Source organism: Acartia tonsa, chromosome 3 (assembly GCF_053477335.1).
Source record: "Acartia tonsa isolate MP-2025a chromosome 3, ASM5347733v1, whole genome shotgun sequence".
Taxonomy (NCBI): Eukaryota; Metazoa; Arthropoda; class Copepoda; order Calanoida; family Acartiidae; genus Acartia; species Acartia tonsa.
In genome coordinates this window covers 39,928,718-39,944,372 of record NC_137262.1, presented here as the reverse complement: position 1 = coordinate 39,944,372, position 15,655 = coordinate 39,928,718, and the positions used below count along the sequence as shown (strand labels likewise).

Genomic DNA, 15,655 nt, shown 5'->3' with positions numbered 1-15,655 from the left:
ATATTAATGGCAAGATTTAATTTACTAAAGCATAAATGCAAATACATACATTCAAACATTATTAATTAATTAATAATAATTAACAATAATTTATTAATAATTAACTGGTTAACAATATTATCACAATTTTATGATGTACAAACTGACTAAAATTTACAATTGGTTTTGTAGGAAAGAGTACCAAATTTTTGTACAAAATTGCTATTAGTTAAATAGAAATAATGCATCTGTATTAGAAATGTATTACCCCACTTTGCCTCATTTAATCTCGATAGAACTCTAAAGGATAAAGCGAAAACTTCACGTTCATCCCTTTAATGTGGATTAAGCGGTTACTTCTAGTATTTAAAAACTTCTTTCAACCAAAATTTTAATTAACGATGTATTTTGTTGTGATTTGATGAAAGATGGCATAAAAAATGCGCTAAAATCTTCGAATATGTTGAATTTTTCTTATTAATTTATAACTAAGTAACGTAACTTAATAAAAATGCGACATAACAAATAATTAATTTCTATCTCAATTCATTGAATCTGGCTGTATATTAAGTAGGCAAAGTTGTGACCCCTATTTCCAATTTTAAATTGTGTTTTTACAATAAGAGAACAATCATTCATATACAGTTTGAACCCGCGTAAATACTATATATTACTACCATTGTGCGTTAGCTAAGGCCAAATAAAGGCAATATGCCCTGGGGAAAATAAAGCAAAGATAAATTAAAAGTTAAAAAACGAATAAAGAAAGTAAACAGCGCAGAAAAAGCTTTCGAATCTATTTTGATACTTTCAATTCGTTAGATTCAAAAAATAACAAACAAAAGAAATAATCAGGCAACCTAAAGCATTATTAGGTCTAAAATATTAAATATTAGTATCACAAATAAATAATACTATTAACACAGAAGGTATATTTCAAAATGTTTCAAATGTGCACGATTCAATGATTTTCAAATTATGATTGTATATTGTATATAACAGACATTATTTATGGATTGGAAATTTGGATTTTAATACAATTATTTAAAATGAAAGACCTACCTAAGATTGAAATAATGTTAGGATTGATTTAGATTGTAAATAAACTATTCTTAATGATAACATCACTTATATGAACAACTCTTAAAAAGAAAAAACGAAGCAACAGTAACTGATGGTCTGTTTGCGGATAATTCAATATGAAAAGGGTGATTTCAATTTCTTTTTTGGAGATGACAATTGATTAAATATCACACCCTTCCAAACTGCAGACAAGACATCCACAAAATGTGGCGGGTATTAATTTAACGCCCATTAAAAAAACCCTGTAATCCATGCAAAAAAATAAAATATAGTATTTTTAAGGCTAAAATTAGATAAAAATTGGTATAAAATTTAGGATAATATAAACAATTGTGGGAAGACTTTGTCTTGATACCAAGTTCCCTAAAGCTTGAATTTGCTTGTTTTAAAACACTTTTAAATAAATCTTATATTAAATTCAGATCTACAAAACAGTCTTCTTGTGTGTAGTAGGAGTTCTTAATATAGTCAGCTTGAGTTAGTAGTTTTATTGAGGAGTTAAAAAGCAGTTATTTATTCTCAGTGTCTCGGTTGAATTCATGATTTGGTAAACGTTGTCATTTGTACGCCTGCTTGCAGATCTCTTCCCGCCTTTTTACCGTTGATCACAAGGACTAGAGGACTCTCAACTCTAAAAATAAATAAAAGGTTAAAAACATTGATTAAAACTGTATGCGAAATTTAAAAAAAGGCAGCATATAAAAGTGTGCACAGGAATTTGTCGGGAAAGTGTGAGATTGGTTATAAGACTAAGGATACCAGTGAAACTTAAACTCTAATATCATCCCTCTCCCCCTGTGCTAGACAAACCCAATTTAATATAAATATAATTACAATATAAACATTGGTGTAGAAATTTAAATGAAATCTAACCTGACTAAACCAAATTGATACTGTTTGTCTTTATATTTGAAGTTAATATTTGTAAGGTAGGGTTCCGCTATGGCTACACTATCACCTTAAATAAAAACATAAGATTTATGTAAAAGGGAAAATAATTCTACTTTTAGTATTAATATACATGAGCTTTCAGCTTTGCAATAAAAAGAGTACAACAATTTCAAAGTAGTCTTAAAAGTAAGCTATGATAGCAGAATATAAGTTTTTTTGTAACAATCTAATTTGTCTTAAGCAGGTTTTAAGCTATTATTAAGAATGTATTTAAAATTAAGGATACTTTTAATGAATAAAATTTCAATACTAACCTATTATGACGCCTTTGCCAGGACTTAGGTTATATAATGTGACAACTAATATAGATTCGTCTTTATCCATAATCTGGAATGTAAATGGCACCGTCTCCTCTGAATAAAAATACAGGATGATGTTTAATAATCGATATATTATTAATTGGATGTTGCGCCAGATTTTCATGTACTCTTATAAAGTAATACTAGAAGCCAGGGTTTCGGATCCGGATCCTTGGACTCAAAAAATGCAGAAAAAGGGGAAAAATCTACCTAAATTTATATACAATCTCAGACATTCTCTTGATGAGAGCCAATCTTTAAGGTTTAGGGTCAGACTTGAAAATTAAAAGTATTTTTGACTTCGAATTAAAGAATAAATATTTTTGAAAGGTTTGGTGATTTTATTTTTATTGTCAAGGATCCGGAACCGCACTGACCAAATTTTGAGGATCCGGATCCGCAAAAAATCAATGCGGATCCGAAACCCTGCTAGAAGCTCACTGAAATGATGCTTTACCCGATCCCATTCCCTCTTACTGGATGAAAGAACTGACCAATAACTGAGGTTAAAATTAGCAAGCTAACTTGACGACATTATATACTTTACTTGTATACCTGGTATGCGTAAGGTAGATGACTTTAATCCACTCTATTGAGTCAAAGAGTTAGGCGTACGAGGGAATTGAAGGTATTTTATCTTTGGTTATGGGTAGGGGTATACTAGGTCTACTAACCCTCAAGGACTTGATGTTAGCTGCACCAACCACTAACCTACTGCTTACTTAATAGCTTTAAATGCATGTTTAGCTTCCCTGCTACTGGGCAAAATCGTTTCTGGTATAAAAAAATCTGCCTGTCCCCATTTACCAAGAACCTTTTTCATCTTCTGCTACTTGGTTGTGATAATATAAAGACCCAATTGAGAGTCAGCACAAGGTCCATGGGATGCGGACATACAATTATTTAACCCCTTCCCCCTATATTTTTTAACTGTAATGGTATGATAATGAAATCCTGTAATGCTAACCTGAATGAACAGAACATATGACACTACCAAGGATTACTTTTTCATTATTCAATCCAGGTCTTAAATCCTAAATATTATTTAGTATCAATAGAAGAAGCGGTCATTAAGGTAATGAAATCAAATATTTTAGAAAGGAAAGGAAAGTATGGCCTTAACTTTTTTTTTTTTTTAGAAACTACACTTGAAGATTTTGATCTTAATAATATAAGGCATAAACAGTAAACACATGACAAAACGGATTTTATCATTTCTTTTTAAATTTGAGGTATTTTTTTTTGAGAGGTATGTAGTAAAAATGGAGAAAATTTTTTTATCTTTATCCTAGAAATGATATTAGATTTCTTTACAATTGAAAGTTAGATTACCTTAAATTTGACATGGTTTAAAAGGGCTTTATGGCCTTTAGGTGAGGTATAAGAACCACCAGAATAAGGACCCAAATTTTTATTTTCTAAACCCTCCAGCATAGAATTGATTTTCCTAGGTTTCAACTGTCCCTGAAAAAAAAATTAGTTCATTTAATAGATATCTTTCAGAATATTCATTAAATTACCTATATAATTAAAATGCCAAAAATACCTTAATTTTCATTAATGAAACAATTTTGTCTAAATAATTGAGTAAATTTTCTTCTTGTATTTTCGGTCCATCCCACGTTGGATCTAATTTCTAAACAAAATAGCAATATTAGATTTTAATCAAAACTAAAAAAAATGTTGTTTAAATTATTATTTAGGGTTGTTTAAATTAGCAATAAGTGTGTGTGAATTAGAGAAAGAGTAAGAAATAAGAAGAGAAAATACGTCACGAAATAGCAAAGTAGTGAGAGCAATAAGCATTTCAGAAAGACATACGAACAGGTCCCTTATAACTATAAGAGTAGTCTTGTTATCAAAATGTTGTTTTCATCAACTGCAAATCAATGAAATCTTACTTGTGCGGTAGAAAAAGAACCAATAGCATTTTCATACATTTCTTCATATTTTAAGGCAATACCCTGAAGAAAAACAAACCATTATTTGTTCATTTCTGTCTATTTCAAAGCTTATGATCTTAACTATATATTTATAATTCTTCTATCTGTAATTGTGCGTTTTAGGAGTAAAATTTTCATAAAAGGGGAAGTTTTTAATGCAACCATCTCGTAATCAGTGAGCAAATGGCTCTTAGAATTCGAATTTCCATCTGAAATTTTGCATGAGTAATCCTTGGTAGGTCTATTTTCCCTAAATCGAACAAAAAGTTGGAAAAGTAACGGCTGGCGGCTCAGCCGTTTTGCCATTTTTTGGATATCTATATTGCAATTTAGTCACGAAACCTTTCCCCACATAATACTCTTTTCAACTCCAAAACTCTATCAAACGGTTATAGACGGTAGCTGTTGGTACTAGAAGTTTTAAAAATGGTTATTGCTATCATTTAACATGAATTAAACCAAAAATATGTTTTAAAAAGTTGATTCCTACGTAATTGATGATGGATTTACCCTGAAAATAGGCAAAAAAGCGGCTAAACGGCTGAGCCGCCAGCCGTTACTTTTCCAACTTTTTGTTCGATTTAGGGAAGATAGACCTACCAAGGATTACTCATGCAAAAGTTCAGATCGAAATTCGAATTCTAAGTGCCATTTGCTCACTGATTACGAGATGGTTGCATTAACCCCCCCCCCCCCTCCCTTATCTAGGTTAAAATATTACGCATTTTTGTTCCGAAATCCCACGGTTTATAAGCTAAACGGTACATCTTTAATATCATAATTAATACGGCACTTTCTGTAGGTAGATTAAAATTATTGTTGTAACGTTTGGACACTGGTCATTAAAACCAACCAATTTAATAAGAGTGTCAAGTTTTCACGATAAAGTTACTGTAAAATGATGAGTACCAGTATAATTTATAGTCTAATACCATTACCTATCTCTATATACACTTTTTTTATGAGTAATAGAAATCCTAAAGTATTTTTACCTTGTTATAATGAAGCTCGGGTGTGCTACGACTAACAGTGTCTTTATCTGCCTAAAAACAAAAACAGTCACATGTGTATTCTTCATCTTTGTTTGCGTTTTTTTCTTCAATGAACTCAGAACGTTTTAGATACTTGGTTAGGATAAAGAAAATTTTAATCATATTACAGGAGTGAAAAGTTATACTCTGCACAAGATTCATTTTTTCCCCACCTACATTTTTTCCCCAAAGGAGAAAAAAAAATTTTTCATTAGGTAACCTTTATTTTTCATTTTTATACCCCTCCTTCATATTTTTCTAGTTTTTTCCCCCGAGCAGAAAGAAAAAATGGTAAATAATATTTTCTTATTTTTTCCCCCTCCCACACTTTTTTTTGTATTTTTTTTCTCTCCCCATTTAGCAGGCTATCCCAAGCAGTTTGCAGAATATACACCCCTATCATATTGTGATCTTGACATATGTAGGCTAGGAACTTTATCTAGTAAGTGACACATCCGCAATCTCTTGCTAATGGTTATGTACTAAAATTTACCTGAGAATATGCAGACATGGCTTGTTTCAAGGTTTTAGGATTCTGTGATACCATGAAAAAGTGAGCAAAGAAAGCATTTCCTAAAAAAAAAGTTTAAATGTTTTCTAAAACTTGTTGATCAAAAATGACTCATAAATAAATACACACATCACTTAAGTGTAGATAAACTGTTCTCTAATGTAACAGTTCGGTGGAATGGGTAGATGCTTCGAGTCTTCATACAGCATCAAAACAATGTGATAGTTTAAACCCCCCCTTACGCCTTATTTGGGTTTTATTTATTAGGAAGGATTTAATAAGGACACCTGCCATACTCAGGCTAGGGCAAAGTAACAATAATAAAGCAACAGTTAAGAATTTCATGGTGAATTATTCTGATTTCAGAACGTAAATCCCTTTACATCCAAGTCATGTATTTCATTGCTATACATAAGAACAGTTAAGTCAATAGTCAAAACAGTTGTTACCTAAAATAGACCAGGACATACCATCAGTTGTATCCAGAGACACAGCATCTTTACCTTTAACCACGAAATATTAACTTTAAGGTCAGAAAATAAAACCAAGACATCCACTCTTCTTAGACTTAATGAAGGCATAGAAGGGTTGGAGGGTAGCTATTCACCCTGTTATTTTCTTACTTTTAAAGGTGAACATAAAACGTTTTTTTCTTCTATTTTTTAGAAAGGCTAAATTTTTATTTAAGTTATTTAATCTATCCCCGCTTTATGGGACAAATGCCATGGAACGATACCAAACTTCCCTAAAAATCGTGAAAAGAACGATTTGGCTAAGCGGACAAAACTTACTATACTTTATAGTATATGATGTAGCAACATAAAGGATGGAACGATTGCTCATCTTTTATTGACGAGGAACGTTTAAGGAATGTTTTTATCATTATCTTGCAGTTAATATTGCTTGCCTTTGACTAGACTCTCCTCAATATTCATCACTTTCTCTTCTGCACTTTTAGTGGACAACTGACGTAGTACCATAGACAGAGAACGTAACGATACTTTGTTTCTAAAAAAAAAACGTGAATTAACGTTATATACATAAGGTATAATAAACTCAATCATAATACTGGATCGTCATTTAATGTTCTAAATGATCTAAATATTACAAATCATTAGTTTAAACAGTACCTAGTACCTATCAAAAGAAAAAAATCCTAAAAATAGGTAAGTAAAGTGAATTTGGCTACTATTTAACAATAGATTTAAGTTCACTTTCTAAATCTAGAGAAATAAAAGTTACCTTTCTTGCTGCAAAGCTCCCTCAAAACATATTCTAGCATTGATAAAATCATACTTTCTAGTATAAGATTCTCCCAACTCGTTCCATGCTTGTACTAAACCTAATAAAATATTATATTTAATAGATTTTTGTTTGCTTTGTGAAAATATAATAAGAAATAACTTTTATTGGGTTAATTTGTATGTTTGAATTTTATAAACAATAGTTAACTGTATCCAAGCTATATAGGATAATTTCTTAATACATATCTTAAGGAAGCTAAAATAGGTACCTAATATTCTTGAATAATCTTTTATGTCAGTGAAACTTAGAGTGGTAACACTTAAATTTTTAACTTCCAAAATATTTATATGGGGATAATTGCATAAAAATACTCGCAATTTTCAGGCCAAATTGATTTATTTTTTGTCTGCTTACTAACCTGGATTGAGCTTAACAGCCTTGGAAAGCACCTCCTCTGCCTGTTGGCTGTAGTCAGGTTCTACATTCAATAATCTTCCCTACAGATCAACCAATGTTATTTTTTAATCGTTTAAATAGGATTTTTTATTTTTATTTTAATAAACTAAGAATATGATAGAAAGTATTAATGCTACCATTGGAGTTAACAATTGTCTTATTTCCCCAAATTACACAAATAAAAACTTTACTTCCCTTTCACAAATCTTTTAAAATAACTTTTTTTCGTATATTCTAAGTTAATGTTATTTAATATAATATCAAATCTGTTTTAAAGTTCATCAAAATTAAAAACATTAGTTGTTCCTTCAGGTACATAAACTTGGCCCTATCCTCTTTCACAGCCAGGGATTCCAGCTTGTTCATTTCATTCAAAGCCTCCTAAATAAAACAAGAAAATCTAAATACAAAATTTTTTGAAAAACAAACCTAAATAGCGTTAAATTAAAATATTTTGCTCTTTTGAATAATTCTATTCCCAATATTTTCTCCTAAATAATTGTGTTCTTTCTTACAATTCATATTTGTATTGCTAAGTAGAAATGTATGTAATAAATCATTAGATCATCCTGCTTGGATTTTTTAAATACAGAAATATTTTCAGTAGAACGCTAAATTGAAGTATCATTATTTTCTTTTAGATTAAGTGGACACTGACAGATTAGAAAAATTTTGTGCATTTTTTTTGTTTGTTTACATCCAGAAGTAGAAGTGTTACCTGGGTTCTTTCTTTAAGTCTGGCACCTTTATGTAAGGCCTCACTGATATCATGATCCTCAAAGTAATGATCACGGTAATGATAAACACCATTAACCTTCTCCTCTATCTTGCTTATCACATTAATTTCTGCATCTATGGTGGCCTCCAAGGGCTCTTCACCTCCCATTGTTTGGTTTATTAGTTGTATTTTTCTGAATAATAATGAATAACAAATGAATATTTATAGAAATGAATAAGATTATTTTTTAATAATACAAAAGACTATAAAAATCAAACTAATTTGCTTTTAATAGCAAATAAATTAAATGAATATTAACAAATTAACTCGATGAAATTAGATAATTACAGCTTTTAATAATTATGCAAAAAAATAACTTTCGCCTACAGCTCACTACTATAAGTGAACTCTTTTCAAATTGAACTTAAAATATCTTTTATAACATGATAAATATATTTAAGTTATTACTTCTAATTATAAAAATATACTTTATACTAATAATTTAGACTTTCAAAATTGTTACAAAAATAAATATTCTCCCATACTAGAAATTTTTTTTAAAATAAATAATTCCATGTTAAGTAAAGCACTTGAATTTAGACGGTCCTGATTCTATTACAGTCTTGAGAGGATAAATGGATTATGCATTCAAAATTTTAAAATTATCATTATGTTTTTAAAGGGTAAATCTAATTAACCTGCTATTAAACAAACGTTAAAAAAATTTAGAGGGAAATATAATAAAGGTTCTAAATCTTTTGAAAACTGTTTTAATTAAAAGAAATTAATATTTAACTGATTCCTACAAAAATCTAAATGCAAAATCCTTTTTATCTACGGTTTGAGGTATCATTATTTTTTTCTTCTAAAACTAACTATATTTAAATTACATGATTTTCTTTTCTGAAGGCACTGATTTCTATTTAAAACATGATCAAAAAAAAAATAAGTTAGATAGGTAGGTAAACATGTTTATAATTTTACAATCCTAAACTCTCGAAATTGCATTAGTTATTATGATACTAATAATGAAATATTTACATATAAATAAGTGTTTTTATGTGAGTAGTTATCACAATTATGTAGCCATAAAGGTAACTAAGTAGATTATACAAATATTTACAATTTTACAATCATTTTTTTACAGACTAAACTTATAAATACATTTGTTTCATAGTTTTATTTGTTGTTGGATAAGTTATGAAAGCCATTTTTTTTCAGCTTTGATTCTTTATGCTTTATTTGTAGAAATCTGGAATCCTTATTTTGTTTTTCCAATTAGAAATAGCGACATAATGATAAGTTTGCAGAGATATATTTACTTCCAATACGATATTCCTACTTGGGCACTATTTTGACATATAAAAGGGAGGGGGCGAAAGTGACACTTTTTGAAACCAAAACTAAAAGTTAAAGGAACTCAACTAAAAAAAAAATTACAGGTCTGACATTTTGCATGGCAGTTGCTTTTTAGGGGTACAATATGGAACTGTAAAGAAACGGCGTCGCAACCGCCGAAAATCGCCGAGAAAAGGCAAAAAAAATTCGGCGGGAAACGGCGGTTTTTGGCGGTTGCGCCGCCGTTTCTTCGCAGTTCCATATTTTACCCCTATAAAGCAACTACCATGCAAAATCTCAGACCTGTAACTCTTTTTTTTAGTTGAGTTCCTTTGTTTACTTTTAGTTTTGGTTTCAAAAAGTGTCACTTTCGCCTCCCCCCTTATTTCTTGTACTTTTCCCAAAATTTGAAGTACTTTCAAAATACTTGAATACATCATTTTTTTAACCAAACACAAATACATTATAAAAAGTTATTAAATAGCATTATTTATATTGAAAAGACTGGAGTATTTTAATCTTTTTTAATGGAGGTGAACTTGGGCGGGGTGGTGTCCCGGGACTACCTTAACAAATATAATAAAAATATTATATCTAATTAAATTAAAATGAAGGTGCCTATATTGTATAGTAAAAACAAGGGGGGGGGGGGGGGGGTTAATGCAACCATCTCGTAATCAATGTATAAATGGCACTTAGAATTCGAATTTTGGACTGAAATTTTGCATGAGTAATACTTGGTAAGACTATTTACCTAAATCGAAAAAAAGGTTGAAAAAGTAACGGCTAACGGCTCAGCCGTTTAGCCGTTTTTTTTGTGGCTATTTTTAGGGCAAATCTGTCATGAATTACGTAGTAATCAACTTTTTGAAACACATTTTTGCTTTAAATTATGTAAAATGATACAAAAAGACATTTTTAGATTTCTAGTACCAGCAACTACCGGCTAGAACTGTTTGAAAACGTTTTGGAGCGGAAAAGAGTATTATGTGTAGATAGGTTTTGTGATGAATTTCCATAGAAAATAGCCCAAAAATGGCTAAACGGCTAAGCCGCCAGCCGTTAGCCGCTACTTTTCCAACTTTTTGTTCGATTTAGGGAAAATATACCTACCAAGGATTACTCATGCAAAATTTCAGTTCAAAATTCGAATTCTAAGTGTCATTTATACATTGATTACGAGATGGTTGCATTAAACCCCCCCACCCCCTTATTTTAAATGATACTTTTAGTTACTTAGTAAATAAAAATTTTTCGTTTTCTATGGCAACTATTTCAATTTCGTACCTGGACATGAATCTAGACCAAATGTTTCAATACTTTGTCTATGCAGGTCAATAATACCTGGAGTTCCAGGGGAGGGGACCTAAATAGAAAATATTTTAAAAAAAGAATTGAATGTTAGTTCTGTTGTCTAAAAATCGCCTTTAAAAAAAATGAACTTTCTATTTTTTAACTTAAATGAAATTGAGTTTTTCTAATTTTATTTTAAAAAGCAGGGATCTAAAGGGATAAGACAAGGGCCGATAAATTTATATTATAATACACAAAATTACCTCTTCTGTAGATTACAATCATTGGATTAACCGCTTGGACAATCAACTTAATGTACCAACCATTCGAAATTCAATAAAAGTCTCCAAAGTTGTTAAGCAAACGAATAAGAAAACTTTGTTATGAAAGATTGAAGACTAGTTAAAAAAAAGCCCAACGTCCCCTCCCTGAAGAAAAGTTAATGATTGAATGCGCTAATAAAAACAAAAACTAACCTTAGGGATATCAACAGGTTTTTCTGGCTTCCTGTTGATACTCAGCCTCAATTTAGTTAGTTTCAAACTTTCATCCTCCTCTCTTGCTCGTTTGTTTCCAATTTTGGAGGATTTTGTTGGGGTCTGAAGGAGATGGCTCATTGTAGGGTTAGTTTCCTAGCAAAATAACAACCATTAAAATCGTATTTCTTGGTGAGGTTAGAACTATTTTAGGAATGTGTTGTAACAACATGTGTTTTATCCTATCTAATTATCAACACTTTCAGAAGTCTCTATTACGCAGCCGCTAGGTATCCAGTCGAAGAAAAATTAAATGACCAGCTTAAAAAATTTCATGGACCTTTAAAAAACAGAAGTAAAAGTTTAAAATCAAAATTAAAAATTAATCATAAACAATTTCGAGAAGCCAATTTTATCAAATCGCGATGACTTTAATTTTATTCGTGTGCTTTCCTACCTGGAATTCTTGCTTGATTTCTAATTCATCTGCTAGAATGCTGTCATCGTCTAGTGACTCAAGACTCACACTACAGGATGTTTCGGAATTCTTACGTGGCTTCTCTTTGCCCTTTGTCTTTCCCCTGAAAAGCATAATGTAAAAAAAAAACTGTAATATAAACCTTAGATATTAAAGCATAAAATTGATATTTTTGTAAATAAGATATGATTTTAAAAATTATTAGTACTCCACGCATTTTGAAATACATACAGAAATCTTTAGATAACAAATGATATTAAAGTCTTCGATTTTATAGAGTTGCTAATCTAAACCTACATTTATATTTATACTTATCTTCATCTTAATATTGTGATTGCTTGATCTTACCTTAAAAAATTAAACTTGACATGTACAGACTGATTATCCTTCCACACTCTTTCCCAATCCTCTTTAGCCTCTTTGCCGGGGGGTGATTGTGATTCTGTTTTTATCTTTTTGGTTGGTTGAGCCAGGGATTCAGTTTTGAAAATTTTGGGAAGGACACTCTTTTCTTGTGGAGTGTGTGGCTCAGGTTTTATCTCTCTAGACTGCAGAAGCTTTGCAGCCTAATAAAAATAAACAAATTAAACCAAAGATAACAATATTAATTAAACAACTATCAAAGTTTCGAAATGGAGTCAAAAGTATCTTGGCCATAAAATGACATCATGTATCGGGAAAATGTATAAACATTTAAGATTTACAATAACTTTTAAAATAACGAGAATTAACAAAAATAACATTTCCTAGTTACATTCATGATATTTTAATGACAAAACTAAGCTTTATCGGACAAGTTTATAATGAGAGTTTTCAATAAACAAAAAACATCTTATACCTGTTGTTGTTGATAAAGCTCTTCAGGATTTTCTACAATAATATCACTGTTTAACTCCGGGACCTCTGACCCTTTGTGTTTGCTGTAGATGTGCCCCTTCAGGTTTGCATATCTTGTCAGAATTAACTGACAGTACGGGCATCTCACATGCTTGTATTTACTCTTTGGTTTGTCTCCAGCTGGTGCTGCTGGGCTGGGTTCTGCTTTAGGTTCAACTTTAACAAGTTTTTTAGGAACAATAATTTGAGGGGATGAATATAAGCTTTTCTCTTTCTGACTTAGACTACTTCTCATTATGACATTAATTTGTTGGTTCTCGTGCCATCTTTCCACATGCTTCATTAGGTTTTCTTTTCTTGTCAGCATGCGATCACAAAACGGACATCCAACCGGGGAACGAGCATTTTCAACTACTACAGTCACAATGCCACTGTCGTCAATGACAGGTGGACCAGCTGCTATTTCTTCTGGTGTTACCTCAGTGATCTCATCAGCTTCATTATATATTTCATCCTCTGTATCATTGGCTTCCATTTCATAATAACCAGGATGTACTTCTTGTGGTTGGTGATCGTAAAACTCCTCCCCATTGAGTGTGGCAGCGGGTTTCGCTTTTTTTGATGGAGAATGATTAGCTGATGCTTGGCTAATAACCTCCACTCTTTTACCCGGATGCTTGCTGTTCACGTGTTTTATCAGCTGTTCCTTTCTTGAAAGCATTTGGCCGCAAAAAGGGCAGGCAGCTGGTGTTCTGGCACTTGCTATCTCGATTGAAACAACTTCGTCGATCTCTACCATTTCTTGAAGAGGTTCCATATCTTCTATGGGGTCATCATATTCTGTTTGTCCTATGATAAGCAAAAATATTATACTCTGTATTGTAAAAAAGTAGGGTTTTTTTTCATTTAAATTCATATGTAACCTAAACTAAACATCCCTTTTTTTAGAGAACCTCTTATACCAAGGAGTTTTTTATTTTCATTTTATCTTAATAATTGGGAATATACATTTTTAGGCTATGGGAGTGACCACTAGTAAAATAAGAGTTTCTATTATTTGCAAAATGTCTAGAAAATTGCTAGAACAATTGAAATTTGATTTCTAAGAAAGCTGTAAATTTTGATTATATATTTGCACTAATAAAATAATTTTTGGTATATAAAAGCATGAATTATACTTTTAGATTAAAACACCTACTACCTATTAAGATTCAAATAAAATGTCCAGCAGAAGAAGATAAAAAATCATATTAATATCATAATATGTTAATTAGGTAGAAAAATATGTCCTTAATAAACTTATTAGTAAAAAATCCGCAAAAAAATCTTACCGAAAATATGATGATCTGCATATTCATCAGCTTGTTCGATCAAGACTTCAGTGCTGGGTTCAATGCTTACTTTTCTATTTGCCATGTTAGACTGGATGATTTCAATTCTTTTTCCTGGATGTAATCTTTGAACATGTTTTACAAAATTATTCTTTCTTGATATGACAACATTACAAAAAGGACATTGCACTGGCACCTTAGAGTTTTCAATCTCAATAGAGGTCACTTCTTCATCATTGTCATATTCTATTACGTCATCTTCTTCAACTTTAACATCGCTGTCATAGGCATCAGACTCGTAGTTAATTTCCTCAATATTTTCGCCGGTTAGTTTGTCCTTCTTAATGTGAATAAATTCAACTTTCTTGCCTTTGTGTGCACTTTTAACATGTTTCACCAGCCATTCTTTTCTGGATAGATAACGATCACAGAACGGACATTGAATTGCACTTCGAGAACTGACAATTTCTAGGGTGACAGTGTCTGGTTGTGAATAATCTATGTAATCACCTCTAACTTCACCTTCTTCATAATCACTATCCGTAGTAAGTTCTGTTATGGGAACAACCATTTCAGGTTCAACGCAGGAATCATAATCAACCTCAACATAATCCATACTATTTTCTTGGTCTTCATCAATAAACTCTTCTTGATTGTCTCCATTGGTTAGACTCTCCATTAATGCTTCCCTTGCACTTTCTTTGATACGGCCCTGCTTCATTTGTTTTTCTGTTGGTGTGGGTATAGAGCAAATATTTGCCGGCACAGGTTGACCAGGATGCTTAGCAATAATGTGAGGCTTGACACTATCCCGCCTGGACATTACTTGGCCACAGTATGGACATGGTGTAGGCGTAGGCGTGTGTTTCCCTTTCTTTGGTTCTGTATTATTTACAATGGGAGTTAGGGGTGGGATAGGTTTTGAGTTCTTCTTTGGGGCTACAGCAGTAGCAGGTGAACCATTGGAAATAGATTTCTTTGTTTGTTCTTTTATTTCTGCGGTTTTCTTAAGCCTTTCAATGTTAACAGGACTTGGAATAAACTTTGTGCTACACTTAGCTTTAACATTTGGGGTTTTCTTGGTGCTAGTTTTGGTAGGAGTGGATGCTGTTTCTACGACAGCCATACCTGGATGTCTGCGCAGGATGTGTGGTTTCAGGTTATCCTTTCTGGAAACAGTTTCTTTGCAGTATGGACACTGGGCGGGACCAGGTCTGTATTTATTCTTCACTGGTGATTCTGAGATATTAACTTCAAGCGGAATATCACCAACCATCATTTCATTTTCCACATTTTCATTCTCCTCAAAATCGTCGTTAGATATATCTAGGGGATCTTCTGCTGCTAGGACCTCTGAATTATTAAGATTATTAACGGTATTTTTCACAGGATTTAAAATGTCTCTCAGATTTATCCAGCCTTCGTATTCGTTTGGATGCTTTTTCTGAACATGTCGTGGCAAACCATCCTTTCTAGTTAGGACTAAATCACAAAACGGACATGGAGTGGGGCAAAATCTATCCCTTTTCTTTTTACCAGACGGTAATTGGTCGTCGTTCGGCGGGGAACCGTTTTTAACTTTCAGCGGATCGTGCAATTGACGCAAAAAGCCGATTTCATATTTGGAACCATCGTCATCCATCTGAAACTTAAAATATATTTAAAGGCTAGTTTCTTGTAATTAAG

The 15,655-nt window shown here is 31.7% G+C and overlaps 2 protein-coding genes across 5 annotated transcripts; both read right to left on the bottom strand.

The window, feature by feature from the left end:
- Positions 1–3: 3 nt before the first annotated feature.
- LOC145314117 (tetratricopeptide repeat protein 5-like) lies at positions 4–8,411 on the bottom strand. 2 transcript variants are annotated; one of them, XR_013877636.1, is made up of 16 exons: positions 8,217–8,411; positions 7,807–7,879; positions 7,461–7,541; positions 7,040–7,139; positions 6,705–6,805; positions 6,247–6,300; positions 5,780–5,859; positions 5,248–5,298; positions 4,214–4,276; positions 3,859–3,948; positions 3,645–3,776; positions 3,280–3,346; positions 2,268–2,366; positions 1,936–2,020; positions 567–1,693; positions 4–227 (listed from the first exon to the last, which is right to left on the bottom strand). XR_013877636.1 is itself a non-coding variant. In XM_080153908.1 (15 exons), the coding sequence occupies exons 1-15, from the start codon at positions 8,382–8,384 to the stop codon at positions 1,600–1,602; spliced, it is 1,338 nt and encodes a 445-aa protein (XP_080010034.1). In that variant the 5' UTR covers positions 8,385–8,411; the 3' UTR covers positions 4–1,599. The 2 variants fall into 2 exon arrangements, 1 of the variants encoding a protein (XP_080010034.1); XM_080153908.1 differs by having other exon boundaries at positions 4–1,693.
- Positions 8,405–15,650, bottom strand: LOC145314116 (uncharacterized). Of its 3 annotated transcripts, XR_013877635.1 has the most exons (9): positions 13,970–15,650; positions 12,640–13,487; positions 12,150–12,367; positions 11,781–11,904; positions 11,324–11,479; positions 10,842–10,920; positions 9,937–10,120; positions 9,055–9,583; positions 8,405–8,838 (listed from the first exon to the last, which is right to left on the bottom strand). XR_013877635.1 is itself a non-coding variant. In XM_080153907.1 (7 exons), exons 1-7 carry the CDS (start codon positions 15,609–15,611, stop codon positions 10,079–10,081), a joined length of 3,105 nt encoding a protein of 1,034 aa, XP_080010033.1. In that variant the 5' UTR covers positions 15,612–15,650; the 3' UTR covers positions 9,950–10,078. The 3 variants fall into 3 exon arrangements, 1 of the variants encoding a protein (XP_080010033.1); XR_013877634.1 differs by having other exon boundaries at positions 8,405–9,583; XM_080153907.1 differs by lacking the exons at positions 8,405–8,838; positions 9,055–9,583 and having other exon boundaries at positions 9,950–10,116.
- Positions 15,651–15,655: the final 5 nt, after the last annotated feature.